This window comes from Scyliorhinus canicula, chromosome 4 (assembly GCF_902713615.1).
Source record: "Scyliorhinus canicula chromosome 4, sScyCan1.1, whole genome shotgun sequence".
In the NCBI taxonomy this organism is placed as follows: Eukaryota; Metazoa; Chordata; class Chondrichthyes; order Carcharhiniformes; family Scyliorhinidae; genus Scyliorhinus; species Scyliorhinus canicula.
Genome location: NC_052149.1, coordinates 140514659 through 140531955, shown reverse-complemented (window position 1 = coordinate 140531955; position 17297 = coordinate 140514659). Strand labels below are relative to the sequence as shown.

At 45.1% G+C, this 17297-nt stretch overlaps 1 protein-coding gene across 11 annotated transcripts in view; it reads left to right on the top strand.

Annotated features, from left to right (window-relative positions):
• Positions 1-17297, top strand: part of LOC119965047 (transcription elongation regulator 1-like) — a 130321-nt gene that overhangs the window by 12436 nt on the left and 100588 nt on the right. For 10 of the 11 annotated variants that reach the window (XM_038795277.1, XM_038795271.1, XM_038795270.1 and 7 more), the window contains exon 2: positions 6134-6362. The exons of the other annotated variant lie outside the window; for it this stretch is intronic. In XM_038795277.1, coding sequence (XP_038651205.1) covers positions 6134-6362 — 229 coding nt within the window. The remainder of the gene's footprint in view (positions 1-6133; positions 6363-17297) is intronic. 11 annotated transcript variants of the gene reach the window in all.

Here is a 17297-nt window from a genome sequence, read left to right as displayed (position 1 = left end):
GTTGTTTGGGTGTTCTTTTGTTTTTTTACTTTTGTTTGTAGTTGCTTTTGAAGTTGGGTGGGTATTGTTCTTGGGGTGTTATAGCGGTGGTTTTGTTAATAGAGTTGAGATGTTTATATTTTGTAAAAATTTCAATAAAAATTATTTAAAAAAAAAAATAAATACAGTGCATATGATACTGGGGTTCTGAGAGTTGGAAAGTGCAAGGAGAAAGATGAATAGGCACTTTCTATTATGCTGTTAGCCCATGGAATTAGCTCTTGTCCTCAGATGCAGGATTCAAGCTAATGTAATAATTTTTTTTTAAATGCTGACTGATATCCTTCACCTCCTCAGCTAACCTCACACAGGTTCAATCTCTTTGCTTGGGATTAAGATGTCTATACAGATTGGAAATTTCCTCAGTAAGAGTTGCTGTATGGGACAGCAACCTCCAGTCTTCAAGCCTCTGGGTACCAAGAATAATGTCACAGTTAATCTGTAGCTGAAATGCATCCCATTTTTGTAGTTTCATTTTCATTTGCGGCTCTTTTGTAAATTGCAATATAAGAAAGAGCTCCTAATTCAGCTCATTGCTGTCTGGGTAATATAATGGCATATATGTACAAACATTGATCATTTTCCATTCATTGAATTAGCTTTCCGATATTTCTTTGTAAGCTGATGGTTACATAGAAGCATAATGATGTATACAACAGAAGGTGGCCATTTGGTCCATTGTATTCGGGCTGGCTGGGGGTGGGAAAAGCTATCCAGTCTGATCTCCCCTTCCAGCTCTTGGTCCAGGCATGTCCAGTGTCTTCTAAGTGGGATGAAGGTTTCTGCCTCTATCACATATTTCAAGTAACTCCACTGTCATCCTTACACTGATCGCTTTAAACCAGGGTTTTTCAACGCCGGGTCGTGGAACGATCGGCTCCGTTGGTCCCGACCGCAGGAGAAGCATGCAATGGCTGCTACTGACATTTAAATTGAGAATGGCGGCCGCCACCAGTTTTTAAGTGAGAATGAAATGAGGCTGCGTGCAGTCCTTCATGGCAGCAGTGAGCAGGCCAAGTGCCCGATACCTGCATGATTTCAGCACCAAATCACGGAGGAGAGCATCTTCCATACTCTAGTTGCTGGCAAGCAAAGCAAGCGGACTGTGAAGCTGGATCATTTTGTTACAAGAAAGAGATGACCAAAGACACAAATGGGCAGCGTGCCTAGTGGCCAGGGTCCCTCATCTGAATCTGCTGGAGAAAGCTGCTCAGGAGAATTCACGACAGAGCGATGCTAGTGTTAGCGATGTTCAGAGCTCCGAGGTTTCTGGTGAACAGCCCACAAAAAAGAAACTTAGCTCTGGAACAGAGCAGTACAAAGATGATTTCTTGAGGTATGGTTTTGTCAATTGTGCAAATGCAAATCAGGATGTAAAGCCCATGTGTATCATATGCAGGGAAGTGCTGGCAAATGAAAGAAGTTTCAGATTTTGCAAGTGGTGGATGAAAAATTATTTTTAAGATTGAGACCCCAGAGTCAGTTATTAACTTAAAGCTGACTGCAAATGAAATGACGACGCTGCTGTGCCTGACATGTGACGGCACATTAAAAACACGCCACAAATCCATGAGGATGTCAGCATTCCAGCGTAGCATCTCCCAGTAGTATCCAGTGCTGAGTAACCCTAGCATGTTGTTGCTATTGCCCTTCATGGTGATCTCCATGTGCAAAGTTGGATTTTCTATTCTTGCAAAGGAACTGGCTGAACTCTGCACCTGATATGCACATCTGCCTCTCCTGTGAATCTGGTTGAGTGAGATCGTGAGGACCAAGAAGACTCCCCTTTTGCATTAAATGTAAGTGAGCGTTGCATGGGCTGTGAAGGTCAGCCAGCATGGGTCTTGAAGGTCAGCCAGTTGATCCTTGAGAAAAGAGTTTGAAAAACACTGCTTTAAACCCATGCCCTTGATCTCTCTGCAACAGAAATTGACCCTTCCTATCCACTCAATCTGGACCCTTTGTAAGTGTGTACACTTCAATCACCTCTCTTCCAAAGAAAACCCAGGCTATTCAAACTTTCCTCATAGCTAAAATGATCAATTACTTGTAACATTCTTGTAAATCCCTTCTCTAACCTCACTAGTGAGATCACATTTTTTGTCAGTGCAGTGACTAAAATGGTACACAGTACTGGAGTTATGGTCAAGATTGCGTTTTATACAGTTCCATCCTCGCCTTCAGACAAGATCAAAAGCATTGCTTCATTGCCCTTCCTGGTTAGATTCTATTCCTGACCGTTACTCATCTGACCTGCTCTTTCAGTGACAATAGTTGATCTCTGATGGGACAGGAGGACCATTAACTCGTGTGTTGAGATATGGAATCGGGCTTTTTTTTCAGTCCTAATCGCAGCCATACTTGACCTGCTGGATGTGCATGTTGTATAAAGATATGATTATTCTTGGTTATGTATTTAAGGCTGGTTGAGAGATGAGAAAGTTCCTGCATCCCAGAACTGTACAAGTCAGAATCAGAAGGAGAAAATGACACTTGTCATCAAAAAAATCATTCAGATGAAGTGAAAAGATCTTCAAAGCAGATTATTTGCTTGATAAAACTTTGTTCTACTCTTAAAGTGAGAGATTAATTGACAGGCCTTTTAATAAAAGTATATTATTCAGTATGAAACCTGACTGATCTAACAGGTTATATAGTACCAGATGAGCAAGTAGTTCTTTAAATGACATGTTATTAAATCGCATTCAAAGAATCTTGTAACTTGTGGTCTCCAGTTAAAGTGACCCACAAAAAGCAGCCGGGTCGTTGTAAGTACTCAACCAGTTCACAAGTGAGCTTCAGGGAGGAAATGCAAAACCCATATATTTCAGATTAGACGGTAAAATCTTAATGGCCTTGGATTAAATAGGGTTGGGTTAGCAGCATTGCCCCTAATGATGACATCCTGAGAATAGCTAATTAAACATTAAAAAAAAGACTGAGTTTACCTTGATGACAAGGAGTCCTCTGGAGATGACCCGGACTCTGGTACTGTTCGTGTTCTCGTTCGTCCTCTCTCTCACTTTCCTCTGTCTCTCCCCTCCCGCCCGCTCTCGCCCTCCTCCCCGCCCGCTCTCGCCCTCCTCCCCGCCCGCTCTCGCCCTCCTCCCCGCCCGCTCTCGCCCTCCTCCCCGCCCGCTCTCGCCCTCCTCCCCGCCCGCTCTCGCCCTCCTCCCCGCCCGCTCTCGCCCTCCTCCCCGCCCGCTCTCGCCCTCCTCCCCGCCCGCTCTCGCCCTCCTCCCCGCCCGCTCTCGCCCTCCTCCCCGCCCGCTCTCGCCCTCCTCCCCGCCCGCTCTCGCCCGCCTCCCCGCCCGCTCTCGCCCGCCTCCCCGCCCGCTCTCGCCCGCCTCCCCGCCCCGCTCTCGCCCGCCTCCCCGCCCGCTCTCGCCCTCCTCCCCGCCCGCTCTCGCCCTCCTCCCCGCCCGCTCTCGCCCTCCTCCCCGCCCGCTCTCGCCCTCCTCCCCGCCCGCTCTCGCCCTCCTCCCCGCCCGCTCTCGCCCTCCTCCCCGCCCGCTCTCGCCCTCCTCCCCGCCCGCTCTCGCCCTCCTCCCCGCCCGCTCTCGCCCTCCTCCCCGCCCGCTCTCGCCCTCCTCCAGCCAACTGGGGGTCGGACAATGGTGAGAAACAAAAAAAAAGGTCCCCTTGGTAAAAGCACCACTTGTTGTGTTCCAGACTTTACAGACCAGGAAGGTACCAGATTCAATTACTGTTTGCATTGCTATAATAGCAGAGATGCGGGAAGGCCCATCAAAGTTGCTGATTCCTTTTACTGTTGACTGACCCCATGAGAAAAAAAATACTTGTGAGCCCAAAGAATTGATCTATTTTATAATACCTCTCCTGTCAAACGTCTTGCTGACATTTAGTGTCGAGACTGAGGACTAACTGGCTGAAATACCAGAGGGCTGGTGACCTTGGAAAATTCAGTATGTCAGCACATTAAGGCTAAAATGCAGAGAACTGATGGTACTTTCAGCAATGATATTCATAGGACATTGATATGTTATTTGAGGGGGAGGGTAAATTGGTGGGTATTCTGTTTTAATTTTGTTACACTTGGCTAATTTGATTGTTAATCAACATGTTATAAGTTTTAGCTGATTTTCAACCAGAGTTAGATTACCTCGAATGGCATGAGGCAGGGATGTGCTGTTGTGCTTTGGGAGCCTTCCTTTTAGTTTTTTTGTTTCAGTTCATGTTCTCCTATAAAATACAGTGACCTTCAGTCGGAGACATAGTTTAAATAGATGTGCTTACAAGGGTCTAGGCTCAACTTTGATGGTTATCAACTTGAGGTGGGTAGTGATTGGCTAATGGCCCTCTCCAGCAGTTGACTGATGTATTTTTTCTCAAGTGACTTGGCAGAGTATTCTGTTAGCAAGTGTGAATGAGCACACTCCATGGCGTGAGACTTGGATGCACAGACCGAAGGCTTCCAGGTTCAGTAGCCAGCTGAGGTAAGTGATCTGAGCGAGGGAACAGTTGGGGTGCGATAGCTGGCATCAGGCAACAGTGTGCGGGCGCTTGCTGTAAATCGACATGCGATAAAATAGCACTTAGCTGAAATAACACTTAGCTGAAATAGCACTTAGCTGAGGTGCAGAAGTGCTGCTGCCACCTATGGAACTGTACCAGTAGAGAAGGCATGGGGCGGGGGGGGGGAGCGGAGCCTGGGACATAAAGGCATTTGATAGAATTGATTCTGTAGAGCCCTCGAAGGTTCCTTGTTTCTTGATTTCGCTAATTTAAAATATCTAAGTTTTTTAACTTTTGTCAATTTTTACTCTTTTTTTATTTCCATGTCATCTGATGTGATTTTCCCCAAAACCAGTGTCCCAGACACGGAATTTGATTCTATACCATTGTTATAGTTTGTAACATTAGCATTGTCCCATTTAACTAAAAATGAACAAGAAAACTGGACAGTGTTATAATCAAATATTAATTCCAAGAATTTATTTTTGTATTCAATTTTTACCTATAAATTTAAGATGAAATTCAGTCCTGATTTTAAAAATATAAGAAATTGGAAGTTCTGAAGGAGATGATGGCGCAGCTAAAAGGGATAAAACGGAGTAACATTTAATCTTAAATCTGTATTTTTCTTTCCCCATAAACATAAGGTAACTCTTCCCTTTTTCAGTGGGTCATCTTGTGTCACCATATCATTAGCAGTGGTGCCTCCCTTCTGTTCTGGGTTCAGATGGCAAAAGTTGCTTTTGGCTGTCCTTGTTAGTGAATAGGTTTGATACTTATTACATGTGAGCAGAGCTTGCCGAATTGGAGCAGATAGATTGCAGAGCGAAAAGCAGAAAACTGGATACTGAAAATTGCAAACAAAAACACACAGCTGAGGATTTCGAGCATTTTCTGTTTTTGTTTCAGATTGATTAGTGCCACTTGATGCTCTGATCTGAACTTGGGTAATTTCTCTTGTTTGAGAGTCTATTGATTGTGCACTCGAGGTTCCTTAAAGATTTTTACAATAACTTCTTATGCTCTAAATCTGTGTTAACATGTATTAATGAAATTATCCATACTCATGAGAACGATGTCCTTTTACTGCAGCTTTTCATGCCTTACGACCATTGTCCTGTTTCTTGCCATTATTTCCAAACATAATAATGAAAAGATCAAAAACAGCAAATGTTTTCCTCCGTACAGTATGATTGTAGCAATTCTTTGTGCTTAAAGGGCTTTCCAAGTGTGTACATTCACTATTTTGTGTGGCAATAACCAAAAAGATCAGGGTCCTACGTTTGATTCCTGATTCTTGATGTATTAGTTGGTTTGGGAGTTAAAGATCAGTCAATATTGTAATCATTGTCCAGTGAACTCTGCTAGGTAGCATGTCTGTGGACTTTGGACGAGGACAGGATCATTTGTTTGATTCTGGCACGCCGGTGCTGAGGTTTGGCAATTAATAACAGCCACTTGATGTCATGGTTTTGAAGGGTGGCTGGTACCCATGGAATTATACCGGACACAGACAGGACAAAACCTAATCATTTGAAACTGTTGGTAACCCATGAAGTATAATTTATAAATTTATTGGAGTTACGTCATATTTGTTTGTTTTTATTTCATCTGATAGGATGGCACACCAGCAAGCACTACGATTCCGTGGCCCAGCTCCTCCAACAAATGCTATGCTGCGGGGTCCACCACCACTTCATGTACGTCCACCACCTCCGCCTTTTGCAATGATGAGAGGACCCCCTCCACGTCCTCCTTTTGGACGACCACCATTCGATCCCAATATGCCACCAATTCCGCCGCCCCCAGGAGGAATGCCACCACCCATTGCTCCACCACATTTACAGGTAGGAGGTAGAGTGCAGAAGTTACTGATTTTTCTTTCCTCAAAGGCCTGTGGCTTAGCTGACATTTTGTTCGGTTACCTTTTACTTGTACACGTTTTTCAGGTCATGCTATTAACCATCGTAGACAATGTAATTGATAAGAAATATTTACCATTTGTTCTCAGTGAGTAAATGCTATGGTTGGTCTCGAAGCCCATGTTCAGATGGCTCCCACTTCTGATGGCTATCCAATGAACCCGTGGGAGAAGTATTTGTTTGAACGCAAGATTAGGAAGGATCAGGCTAGACTGTGATGTCTTTCAAGAATTTCAGCCTGTTGCTATTCATTCCAAGTTGACTCGTGCATGAAGAATGACCTCTTGGGTGTGCTCCTGTCGGACATAATGGTCCCTGTGTGAACCATAACTCGGCTCAAGTTACTGCCTTTAAAAGAGGAGAGTTACTGCCCTCAGAAGGGAGGAGAAGTTGGAATTTAAAAAAAAAAACTTATTTAAGGAAATTTAGAGTACCCAATTCATTTTTTCCAATTAAGGGGCAATTTAGCGTGGCCAATCCACCTACCCTGCTCATCTTTTAGATTGTGGGGGCGAAACCCACGCAAACACGGGGAGAATGTGCGAACTCCATGCGGACAGTGACCCAGAGCCGGGATTGAACCTGGGACCTCAGGCAGTGGCTTTGCTAACCACTGTGCCTCCGGGCTGCCATAAATTTTAATTTTAATTCAAGTAGTGAATCACTTTGACAGAAAAGTAGATAGGATGTATAATTTCAATGTGAGCAATAATGTGGCTGAAAATCTATCTTTGTATTCTGTTTCTCTGGTGCACTTTACGATCCTCATTGTCTTTCCCCATTCTTTTGTGGGTGCTGTACTGTCCAGTGGATTCTAGAACAAATCCATAGTTTGAACCCTTTGCCTTTTTTTTTTAAGATCACAATATTTGTACCTCAGAATAGGTTAAGCTCAGAGGTTTCCTTCAAGTTCAGGACTTAAGTAGCTTGATTCGTTTTGGAGTTTGGTTGCTGTCAGTGACATGTGTACCTCTGTTCCAGTTCCAGGATGACATAGATTGGGACCTGAATATTGAAGCATATGTGACATTTAGGAAGGACAGGATGTTAAGAGCAGGTGGAGGGGTAGCTTTGTTGATTAATAATGCTGTTAAAGCATTAGAGAGGGATTATCAGAAACCAGGATGTCGAAGCAGTTTGGGTTGAGATGAAAAATAACGGCATAAATGCAAAACGTCACTTATGGGAGTGGCGTACAGGCCCCCTAATTGTACTTGCACGGTAGGACAGAGGATGAAAGAGATAATGGGAGCTTGTCAGAAAGGCACTGGAATAACTATAGCGGATTTTAATCTGCATATAGATTGGAAAAATCTGATGGGTAACGGTATCGTAGATGATAATCTTTATTGTCACAAGTAGACTTGCATTAACACTGCAATGAAGTTACTCTGAAAAGCCCCTAGTTGCCACATTCCAGCGCCCATTTGGGTACACGGAGGGAGAACTCAGAATGCCCAAATTACCTAATGGCACGTCTTTCAGGACTTGTGGAAGGAAACTGGAGCACCCGGAGGAGACCCACGCAGACACAGGGAGAATGTGCATATTCTGCACAAACAGTGACCCAAGCGGGGTATTGAACCTGGCGCTGTGAAGCAACAGTGCTAACCACTGCTACGTGAGGAGTTCATAGAATGTTTTCAGGATAGTTTCTTAGAACAAGGTATGAAAGGCAGCACGGCGGTGCAGTGGTTAGCACTGTTGCCTCCCAGCGCTGAGGTCCCAGGTTCGATCCCGGCTCTGGGTCACTGTCCGTGTGGAGTTCGCACGTTCTCCCCGTGTTTGCGTGGGTTTCGACCCAACAACCCTAAGATATGCAGGGTAGATGGATTGGCCACGCTAAATTGGCCCTTTATTAGAAAACATTATTGGGTACTCTAAATTTGTTTTTAAAAAGAACACGTTCTGGGGCCAACCAGAGGGCAGGCTATACTCAACCTGGTATTGTTCAATGGGATAGGATTAATTGATAACCACATAGTGAAGGCCCCCCATATGTAGCAGCGATCATCATATAATTGTATTTTACACTCAGTTTGAGAGAGTGAAAATTAGTATTTTAAACTTAAATAAGGGCAGTTATGAGAGCTTTTTAAGTGGAGCTAGCTAGAGTGAACTGGCAAATCTGCTTACATAGAACATTACAGCGAAGTACAGGCCCTTCGGCCCACGATGTTGCGCCGTCCTGTGAAACCCCTCTAAAGTCCCTTATCGTCCATATGCCTATCCAATGACCATTTGAATGCGTTTAGTGTTGGCGAGTCCACTACTGTTGCAGGCAGGGCATTCCACGCCCTGACTACTCTCTGAGTAAAGAAACTGCCTCTGACATCTGTCCTATATCTATCTCCCCTCAATTTAAAGCTATGTCCCCTCGTGCTGGACATCACCATCCGAGGAAAAAGGCTCTCACTGTCCACTCTATCTAATCCTCTGATCATCTTGTGTGCCTCAATTAAGTCACCTCTTAACCTTCTCTCTAATGAAAACAGCCTCAAGTACTTCAGCCTTTCCTCATATGATCTTCCCTCCATACCAGGCAACATTCTTGTAAATCTCCTCTACACTTTCCAATGCTTCCACATCCTTCCTATAATGTGACGACCAGAACTGCACACAATACTCCAAATACGGCCGCACCAGAGTTTTGTACAACTGCAACATGAAACTCAATTCCTCTACCAATAAAAGCTAACACACCGTACGCCTTCTTAACAACCCTCTCAACCTGGGTGGCAACTTTCAGGGATCTATGGACATGGACACCGAGATCTCTCTGCTCGTCCACACTAGCAAGAATCTTACCATTAGCCCAGTACTCTGCCTTTCTGTTATTCCTTCCAAAATGAATCACCTCTCACTTTTCTGCATTAAACTCCATTTGCCACCTGTCAGCCCAGCTCTGCAGCTTATCTATGTCCCTCTGTAACTTGTAACTCCTTCTGCACTGTCCACAACTCCACCGACTTTAGTGTCATCTGCAAATTTACTCACCCATCCTTCTACGCCCTCCTCCAGGTCATTTATAAAAATGACAAACAGCAACGGCCCCAAAACAGATCCTTGTGGCACACCACTAGTAACTGGACACCAGTCAGAGCATTTCCCATCAACCACCACTCTTTGTCTTCTATCAGCTAGCCAATATCTGATCCACACTGCTAAATCACCCTGAATCCCATGCCTCTGTATTTTCTGCAATAGCCTACCGTGGGGAACCTTATCAAACGCTTTACTGAAATCCATATACACCACATCAACTGCTTTACCCTCATCCACCTGTTTGGTCACCTTCTCGAAGAACTCAATGAGGTTTGTGAGGCACGACTTACCCTTCACAAAACCATGTTGACTATCTCTAATCAAATTATTCCTTTGCAGATGATTATACATCCTATCTCTTGTAAACCTTTCCAAGACTTTTCCCACAACAGAAGTAAGGCTCACTGGCCTATAGTTACCGGGGTTATCTCTACTCCCCTTCTTGTACAAGGGGACAACATTTGCTATCCTCCAGTCATCTGGCACTATTCCTGTAGACAAAGATGACTTAAAGATCAAAGCCAAAGGCTCAGCAATCTCCTCCCTAGCTTCCCAGAGAATCCTAGGATAAATCCCATCCGGCCCAGGGGACTTATCTATTTTCACACTTTCCAGAATTGCTAACACCTCCTCCTTATGAACCTCAAGCCCTTCTAGTCTAGTAGCCTGTATCTCAGTATTCTCCTCGACAACTTTGTCTTTTTCCTGTGTGAATACTGACGAAAAATACTCATTTAGCACCTCTCCTATCTCCTCGGACTCTACGCACAACTTCCCACTCCTGTCCTTGACTGGCCCTACTCTTACCTTAGTCATTCTTTTGTTCCTGACATACCTATAGAAAGCTTTAGGGTTATCCATGATCCTACCTGCCAAAGACTTCTCATGTCCTCGCTTGGCTCTTCTTAGCTCTCTCTTTAGAGCCTTCCTAGCTAACTTGTAACTCTCAAGCGACCCAACTGAACCATCACGTCTCATCTTCACATAAGCCTCCTTCTTCCTCTTGACAAGTGATTCAACTGCTTTAGTAACCCATGGTTCCCTCACTCGACCACTTCCTCCCTGCCTAACAGGTACATACTTATCAAGGACACGCAGTAGCTGTTCCTTGAACATGCTCCACATTTCCATTGTGTCCATCCCCTGCAGTTTTCCTCTCCAGGCGATGCTTCCTAAGTCTTGTCTCATCGCATCATAATTGCCTTTCCCCCAGCAATAACTCTTGCCCTGCGGTTTATACCTATCCCTTTCCATCGCTAAAGTAAACGTAATCGAATTGTGATCACTATCACCAAAATGCTCACCTACCTCCAAATCTAACACCTGTCCTGGTTCATTACCCAGTACCAAATCCAATACGGCCTCGCCTCTTGTTGGCCTATCTACATACTGCATCAGGAAACCCTCCTGAACACATTGGACAAAAATGGATCCATCTAAAGTACTCGAACTATAGTGTTTCCAGTCAATATTTGGAAAGTTAAAGTCCCCCATAACAACTACCCTGTTACTCTCGCTCCTATCCAGAATCATCTTTGCAATCCTTTCCTCTACATCTCTGGAACTTTTCGGAGGCCTATAGAAAAGCCCTAACAGGGTGACCTCTCCTTTCCTGTTCCTTAACTCAGCCCATACTACCTCAGTATTCGAGTCCTCATCAAATGTCCTCTCAGCCACCGTAATACTGTCCTTGACTAACAATGCCACCCCTCCCCCCCTCTTACCACCTTCCCTGAACTTACTGAAATATCTAAACCCCGGCACCTGCAACAACCGTGGGTAGCATGGTGGTTAGCATAAATGCTTCACAGCTCCAGGGTCCCAGGTTCGATTCCCGGCTGGGTCACTGTGTGGAGTCTGCACGTCCTCCCCGTGTGTGCGTGGGTTTCCTCCAGGTGCTCCGGTTTCCTCCCACAGTACAAAGATGTGCGGGTTAGGTGGATTGGCCATGCTAAATTGCCCGTAGTGTTCTAAAAAAGTAAGGTTAAGGGGGGGGTTGTTGGGTTACGGGTATAGGGTGGATACGTGGGTTTGAGTAGGGTGATAATTGCTCAGCACAACATCGAGGGCCGAAGGGCCTGTTCTGTGCTGTACTGTTCTATGTTCTAACCATTCCTCGCCCTGTTCTATCCATGTCTCCGAAATGGCCACAACATCGAAGTCCCAGGTACTAACCCATGCCGCAAGCTCACCCACCTTATTCCGGATGCTCCTGGCATTGAAGTCGACGCACTTTAGACCACCTTCCTTCCTGCCGGTACACTCCTGCAACTTTGAAACCTTACAGATCAGCAGAGGTTCAGTGGGAAACATTTAAAGGGATATTTCAGAATACACAGAATAGACACATTGAAATGAGAAAGAGGAATTCCATCGGGAGGGCTCATCTGTGGTTAACTAAAATGGTTAAAGACAGCATTCACCTTAAAAAACATGTATTTGCTCAAAGACAAGTGGCAGATTAGAAGATTGGAAGGAACATCAAAGCATGACATAAAGATTTATACGGGTAGAAAGCTAGCCAGTAATGCAAAGATGGGCAGTAAGAGGTTCTAAAGAGTTAACAAAGTGAGCATTGGTCCTATGGAAAGCGTGTCTGGGAATTACGAATGAAAACTAGGGCTATACTGGATGAATTAAACAGATATTTTGCATTTGTCGTTACTATAAAGGATATGGGTAACATCCTGGAAATAGCTGGAAATCAGCAAACGGCAGGGAACTCGGAACTCGGGAACATTCGTTTCAACAGGGAAATGGTACTGAGTAAATTGTAGGGGCTGTGGGCTGACAAATCCACAGGTCTGGATGGACTTCACCCAAAGGTCTTGAAAGAAGTGGCTAATGAGATAGTTGATGCATCAGTTTTAATTTAGTACAGGGCAGCACGGAGACGCAGTAGTTCGGACTGCTGCCTGACGCTGCTGAGGTCCCAGGCCCTGGGTCACTGTCTGTGTGGAGTTTGCACATTCTCCCCATGCCTCCATGGGTCTCAACCCCACAACCCAAAGATGGGCAGGTTAGGTGGATTGGCCACACTAAATTGTCCCTTAATTGGAAAAAAAATTGGGTATTGTAAAAAAAAAAATTAATTTAGTACTACACTCCTGCATGCTTCACCTGATACCTGTATCTTATGTATTTACATTGTGTTTTTATGTTTGCCCTATTTTGTTTCATATATGGAAAGATCTGTCTGAACTGGACGCAGAACAATACTTTTCACTGTACCTCGTGACAATATACAATCCAATCCAATTTTCCAAAATTCCCCAGATTTGGGAAAGGTTTCAATAAATTGGAAGACAGCAAACGTTAACTCCTTTATTCAAAAAGGGAAGGAGACAGAAAGCAGGAAACTATAGACCAGTTAGCCGAACATCTGTCATAGGCAAAATGTTGGGCCATTATTAAAGATATTATAACAGGGCACTTGGAAAAATTCAAGACAATTGGGCAGAGTCAATATGGTTTGGTGAAAGGGAAATAATATTTAACCAAATTAATGGAGTGCTTTGAAGGAGTCTTACATGCTGTGGATAAAGGGGAACCGGTGGGTGTACTGTATTTGGATTTCCAGAAGCCGTTTGATAAAGTGCCACTTCAAAAGTTTTTGCAGAAAGGAAAAGCTCATGGTGTAGTGAGTAACATATTGGCATGGATTGAAGATTGCCTAACTCACAGGAAACATGGTTGGCATAAATGGGTCTTTTCTGATTGACAGGATGTGATGAGTGGTGTTACACAGGGATCAGTGCTGGGGCCTCAATTTACAATTTGCATAAATGATTTGGTTGAAGAGACTGAAGGTATTGTTGCTAAATTTGCTGACAACACAGGTGGCTCGGAAAGTAAATTGTGAAGAGGATGCAAGGAGGCTACAAAGGGACATTGGTTAAGTGAGTGGGCAAAACTTTGGCAAACGGAGTTGAATGTGGACAAATGTGAAATTGTCCATTTTGGCAGGAAGAATTAAAAAATAAGCTGATTATCTAAATGGTGAGAGATTGCAAAGATCAGGTGTGGAGGGATCTGGGTGGTTACTGCATGAATCGCGAAAGCCTAGTATGCAGGTATAGCAAGTAATTAGGTAAGCGAATAGGGTGTTATCATTTATTGTGAGGGGAATTGACTCGTATTCAAAAGTAGGGAGGCTATGCTTCAGTGCTTCAGTTGTGCAGGGCACTAGTGAGACCACATTTGAAGAATTGTGAATGGTCTTGGTCTCCTTATTTGAGGAAAGATGTAAATACGTTGGAAACAATTCAAAGAAGGCTTACTAGACTCCTACCAGGAATGGACGGGTCACCATTGGAGGAAAGGTTAGGTTTCTATCCACTCAAGTTTTTAGAAGAGTACAAGGCAACTTGATTGCAACCTTTAAGATCACAAGGGTATTGACAGGGTGGATGTGGAGAGGATCTTTCTTCTTGTTGGAGAACTAGAACCAGGGGGCACTGTTTAAGAATAAGGGGTCATTCATTTAAGACACAGAAGAGAATTTTTCTCAGGGTTGAGAGTCCTGGAACATACTTCCTCAAAAGGCAGTGCAATTAATAAGAAATTATTATTATTGTCACAAGTAGGCTTACATTAATACTGCAATAAAGTTTTTTTTTAAAAATAATTTTTATTGAAAGAGTTTTTCCATACAGACATTTACCCCTACTAATTTTTAAATTATTTACAACACAATCCCTCTAGGCAAATATCCCTCCCTCGCCCGCCCTCTCGCGCGCACCAGTCCCCCCCCCCCAAGCAACAACTTAACAAACAAGGCAGCCTACAGTTTCAGACATGAGCAGCGAGCAGACTTGCCCGCGTTACAGTCGTGCCTGTCCCCCCACGACCATTGCTGCCCCCCCCCCCCCCCGGGTTGCTGCTGCCACGACCCCGAACGCCTATCTCTGATCTAAAAAGTCAAGGAAAGGTTGCCACCGCCTGGAGAATCCCTGTACCGACCCTCTCAGGGCAAATTTGATCCTTTCTAGCTGAATATAGCTAGCCATATCGTTAATCCAAGTTTCAACGCTTGGAGGCCTCGAGTCCTTCCATTGAATTAATATCCTTCGTCGAGCCACTAGGGACGCAAAGGCCAGTATTCCGGCCTCCCTAGCCTCCTGTACCCCCGGTTCTACCCCGACCCCAAAGATCGCAAGCCCCCATCCTGGTTTGACCCTGGACCCCACCACCTTCGACACCGTCCTTGCCACCCCCTTCCAGAACCCTTCCAGCACCGGACATGCCCAGAACATATGCACATGGTTCGCTGGGCTTCCCAGACATCTGGCACACCTGTCCTCACCCCCAAAGAACCGGCTCATCCTTGTCCCCGTCGTGTGAGCTCTATGCAGCACCTTAAATTGAATGAGGCTCAGCCTCGCACACGAGGAGGAAGAATTGACCTTCTCCAGTGCAAATACTGCAATAAAGTTGATGTGAAAATCCCCTAGTGGCCATACTCCAGCTCCTGTTAGGGTACACGGAGGAAGAATTCAGAATGTCCAACTTACCTAGCACGTCTTTAGGGAGTTCTGGGAAGAAACCGGAGCACCCGGCGGAAACTCACGCAGACACAGGGAGAACGTGCAGACTCCGCACAGACAGTGACCCAAGTGGGAAACGAACCTGGGACCTTTGCACTGTGAATCAACTGTGCTAACCACTGTGCTACCGTGCTGCTCTGTAGTCTTTGGAATATTTTTATGGCAGAGCTGAATAGATTCTTGTTAAGCAAGAGGGTGAACGGTTATCGGGGGCAGGCACGAATGTGGAGTTAGAGTTTTAAAAAAAATAAATTTAGAGTACCCAATTATTTTTTTTCAATTAAGGGGCAATTTAGCGTGGCCAATCCACCTATCCTGCACATCTTTGGGTTGTGGGGGTGAAACCCACGCAGACACGGGGAGAATGTGCAAACTCCTCACAGACAGTGACCCAGAGCCGGGATTCGAACCCGGGTCCTCAACGCCGTAGGCAGCAATGCTAACCACTGTGCCACCGTGCTGCCCCCTGTGGAGTTAGAGTTAATCAGATCGGCCGCAATCTTATTAAATGGCGGCGCAGGCCAGAGTGACCAAGTGGCCTACTCCTGCTCCTTGGTTGTGTGTCCTCTTTTTTTCCCCCCTGCCTTTATCCAAACGTTGCATGTACAATAAAAGGTAACCGCTCAGTATGTAAGCCAACAAGGGCTCATGAAGGATTCACTTTCCCAACCCACACATCTAAATTAAAGACCCTAAATTAAACAAGCAGCTCCCTGAAATCATACTCCAAAAACATATCCGATACTTTATTGGACGTTGATGTGTCTTTGCAAAATGCCATTCGCTTGTGAGCGCAGTTCTTTCTATCCATTATCTAATTATCTTAGCACCGTCGTTTTGATCGAACGTTGGCTCACAGATGGTAACACGTGCCCTCTGACAAAGCCTTCCTGCCTGCTTTCAACTGTTTGCTCTGCTCAAACTGCTACATTATGAAATCACACCCTGGTCTCTGCCCCTTACTCTTAGGTCTTTCTGCTTCCCCCTCCTCATCAGTTTCTTCTTTTCCTTAAAGTATTTGTTGTTTTCTTCCTTCACTTGCATTACCAAGGTTTTCTCCCATCTTTCCTTTCTCAGTCTCTAATTTCAATTTCCATTCCATCTGACGTTTCCATACGGTTTTTCTGACCTCCTGTGGTCCCTCCTCGCACTCCATAAGAACACTTCACTGCTTTTCACAGCCATATCCTTCACCTTTCCACATCTTGGGTCCTCTCTATTCCCATGTTCCTGATTACAGACCATTTCTCTAGCCATTTCCATGTTTCCCTCGCCATCCAAATTCCGGTAACCCCATAAAACTCCAATTATGTTCGTCCCTGGAAAAAAATTCTCTTTCCCCAAATCACTTCGAGGTGCATTTTCTTAATCTCAGTTATGTAGCGTTCGGTTTTCTGTTCGCCATAGTACGTCTGCAACTGTTGGCCTGCTCAACCACTCTTGCTTTCCTTTGATACCAGTGAAATCTCTCCCAACCTGGTTATTAATCCTTGTCTGGCCCGTCTCTACTCACTTACGTCCCCTTGTACTGCAGGCATCAGAGTTTTTGGGCCACAACTGCTTTGGCCATCCTTCGTCAGATCGAACTGTACGAAATTAAGGGCAATCGGGCTTGTGTTCCTGAGGGTGGGAGCACAGAATTTAACCAGGCCTGGATGTGATGAGGTGCAAGTGCTAGCTTCGGAATGTGGTGCAGATGGGAATCTGATCGTTTTTTGTCGAGCTATAATTTAGATTAGTAGTAAGACTTTGATTTAGACTTTTGAAACTGTAAGCTAATTAAGGAGCCTAGTTAACATAAACTGCCTGGCAGTGGCAGTTATCTGTCTAACAACTGAAAGTGAATAGTGTTAATCATTAGCAGGAAGCTGACAGTCGTTGCAGCTTTGGTGCGAGTCATCAGCTCTGTTTCAAAGTAGACAGGTTTTGCTGTTGTTTAGGTGGAGGGAGTGCAAAGTGTGACGAGGTAAGAGTGGTAACTTGGAAATGTGGTGGTGGGTGAGAAGTGAATGTGGCATCTGGGGATGGGGGCGGGAAGAGAATGTGGTGCCGAGGATTGGGGGGGGGGGGGGGGGAAGAGAATGTGATGCCGGGAAGAGGGGTGTGGAGGGAGAGAAGGTGGTGCGGGGAAGGGAATATGGTGCCGGGGGGGGGGAGGGAGGGAGGAGACTGTGGCAGAGTGGTATGGTCGCTGGAGGAGTAATGACAGACATGGGGTAACATTCTGGGGACCCGGCAGATAATTAAATTTGTATTCAGTAAAAAATGT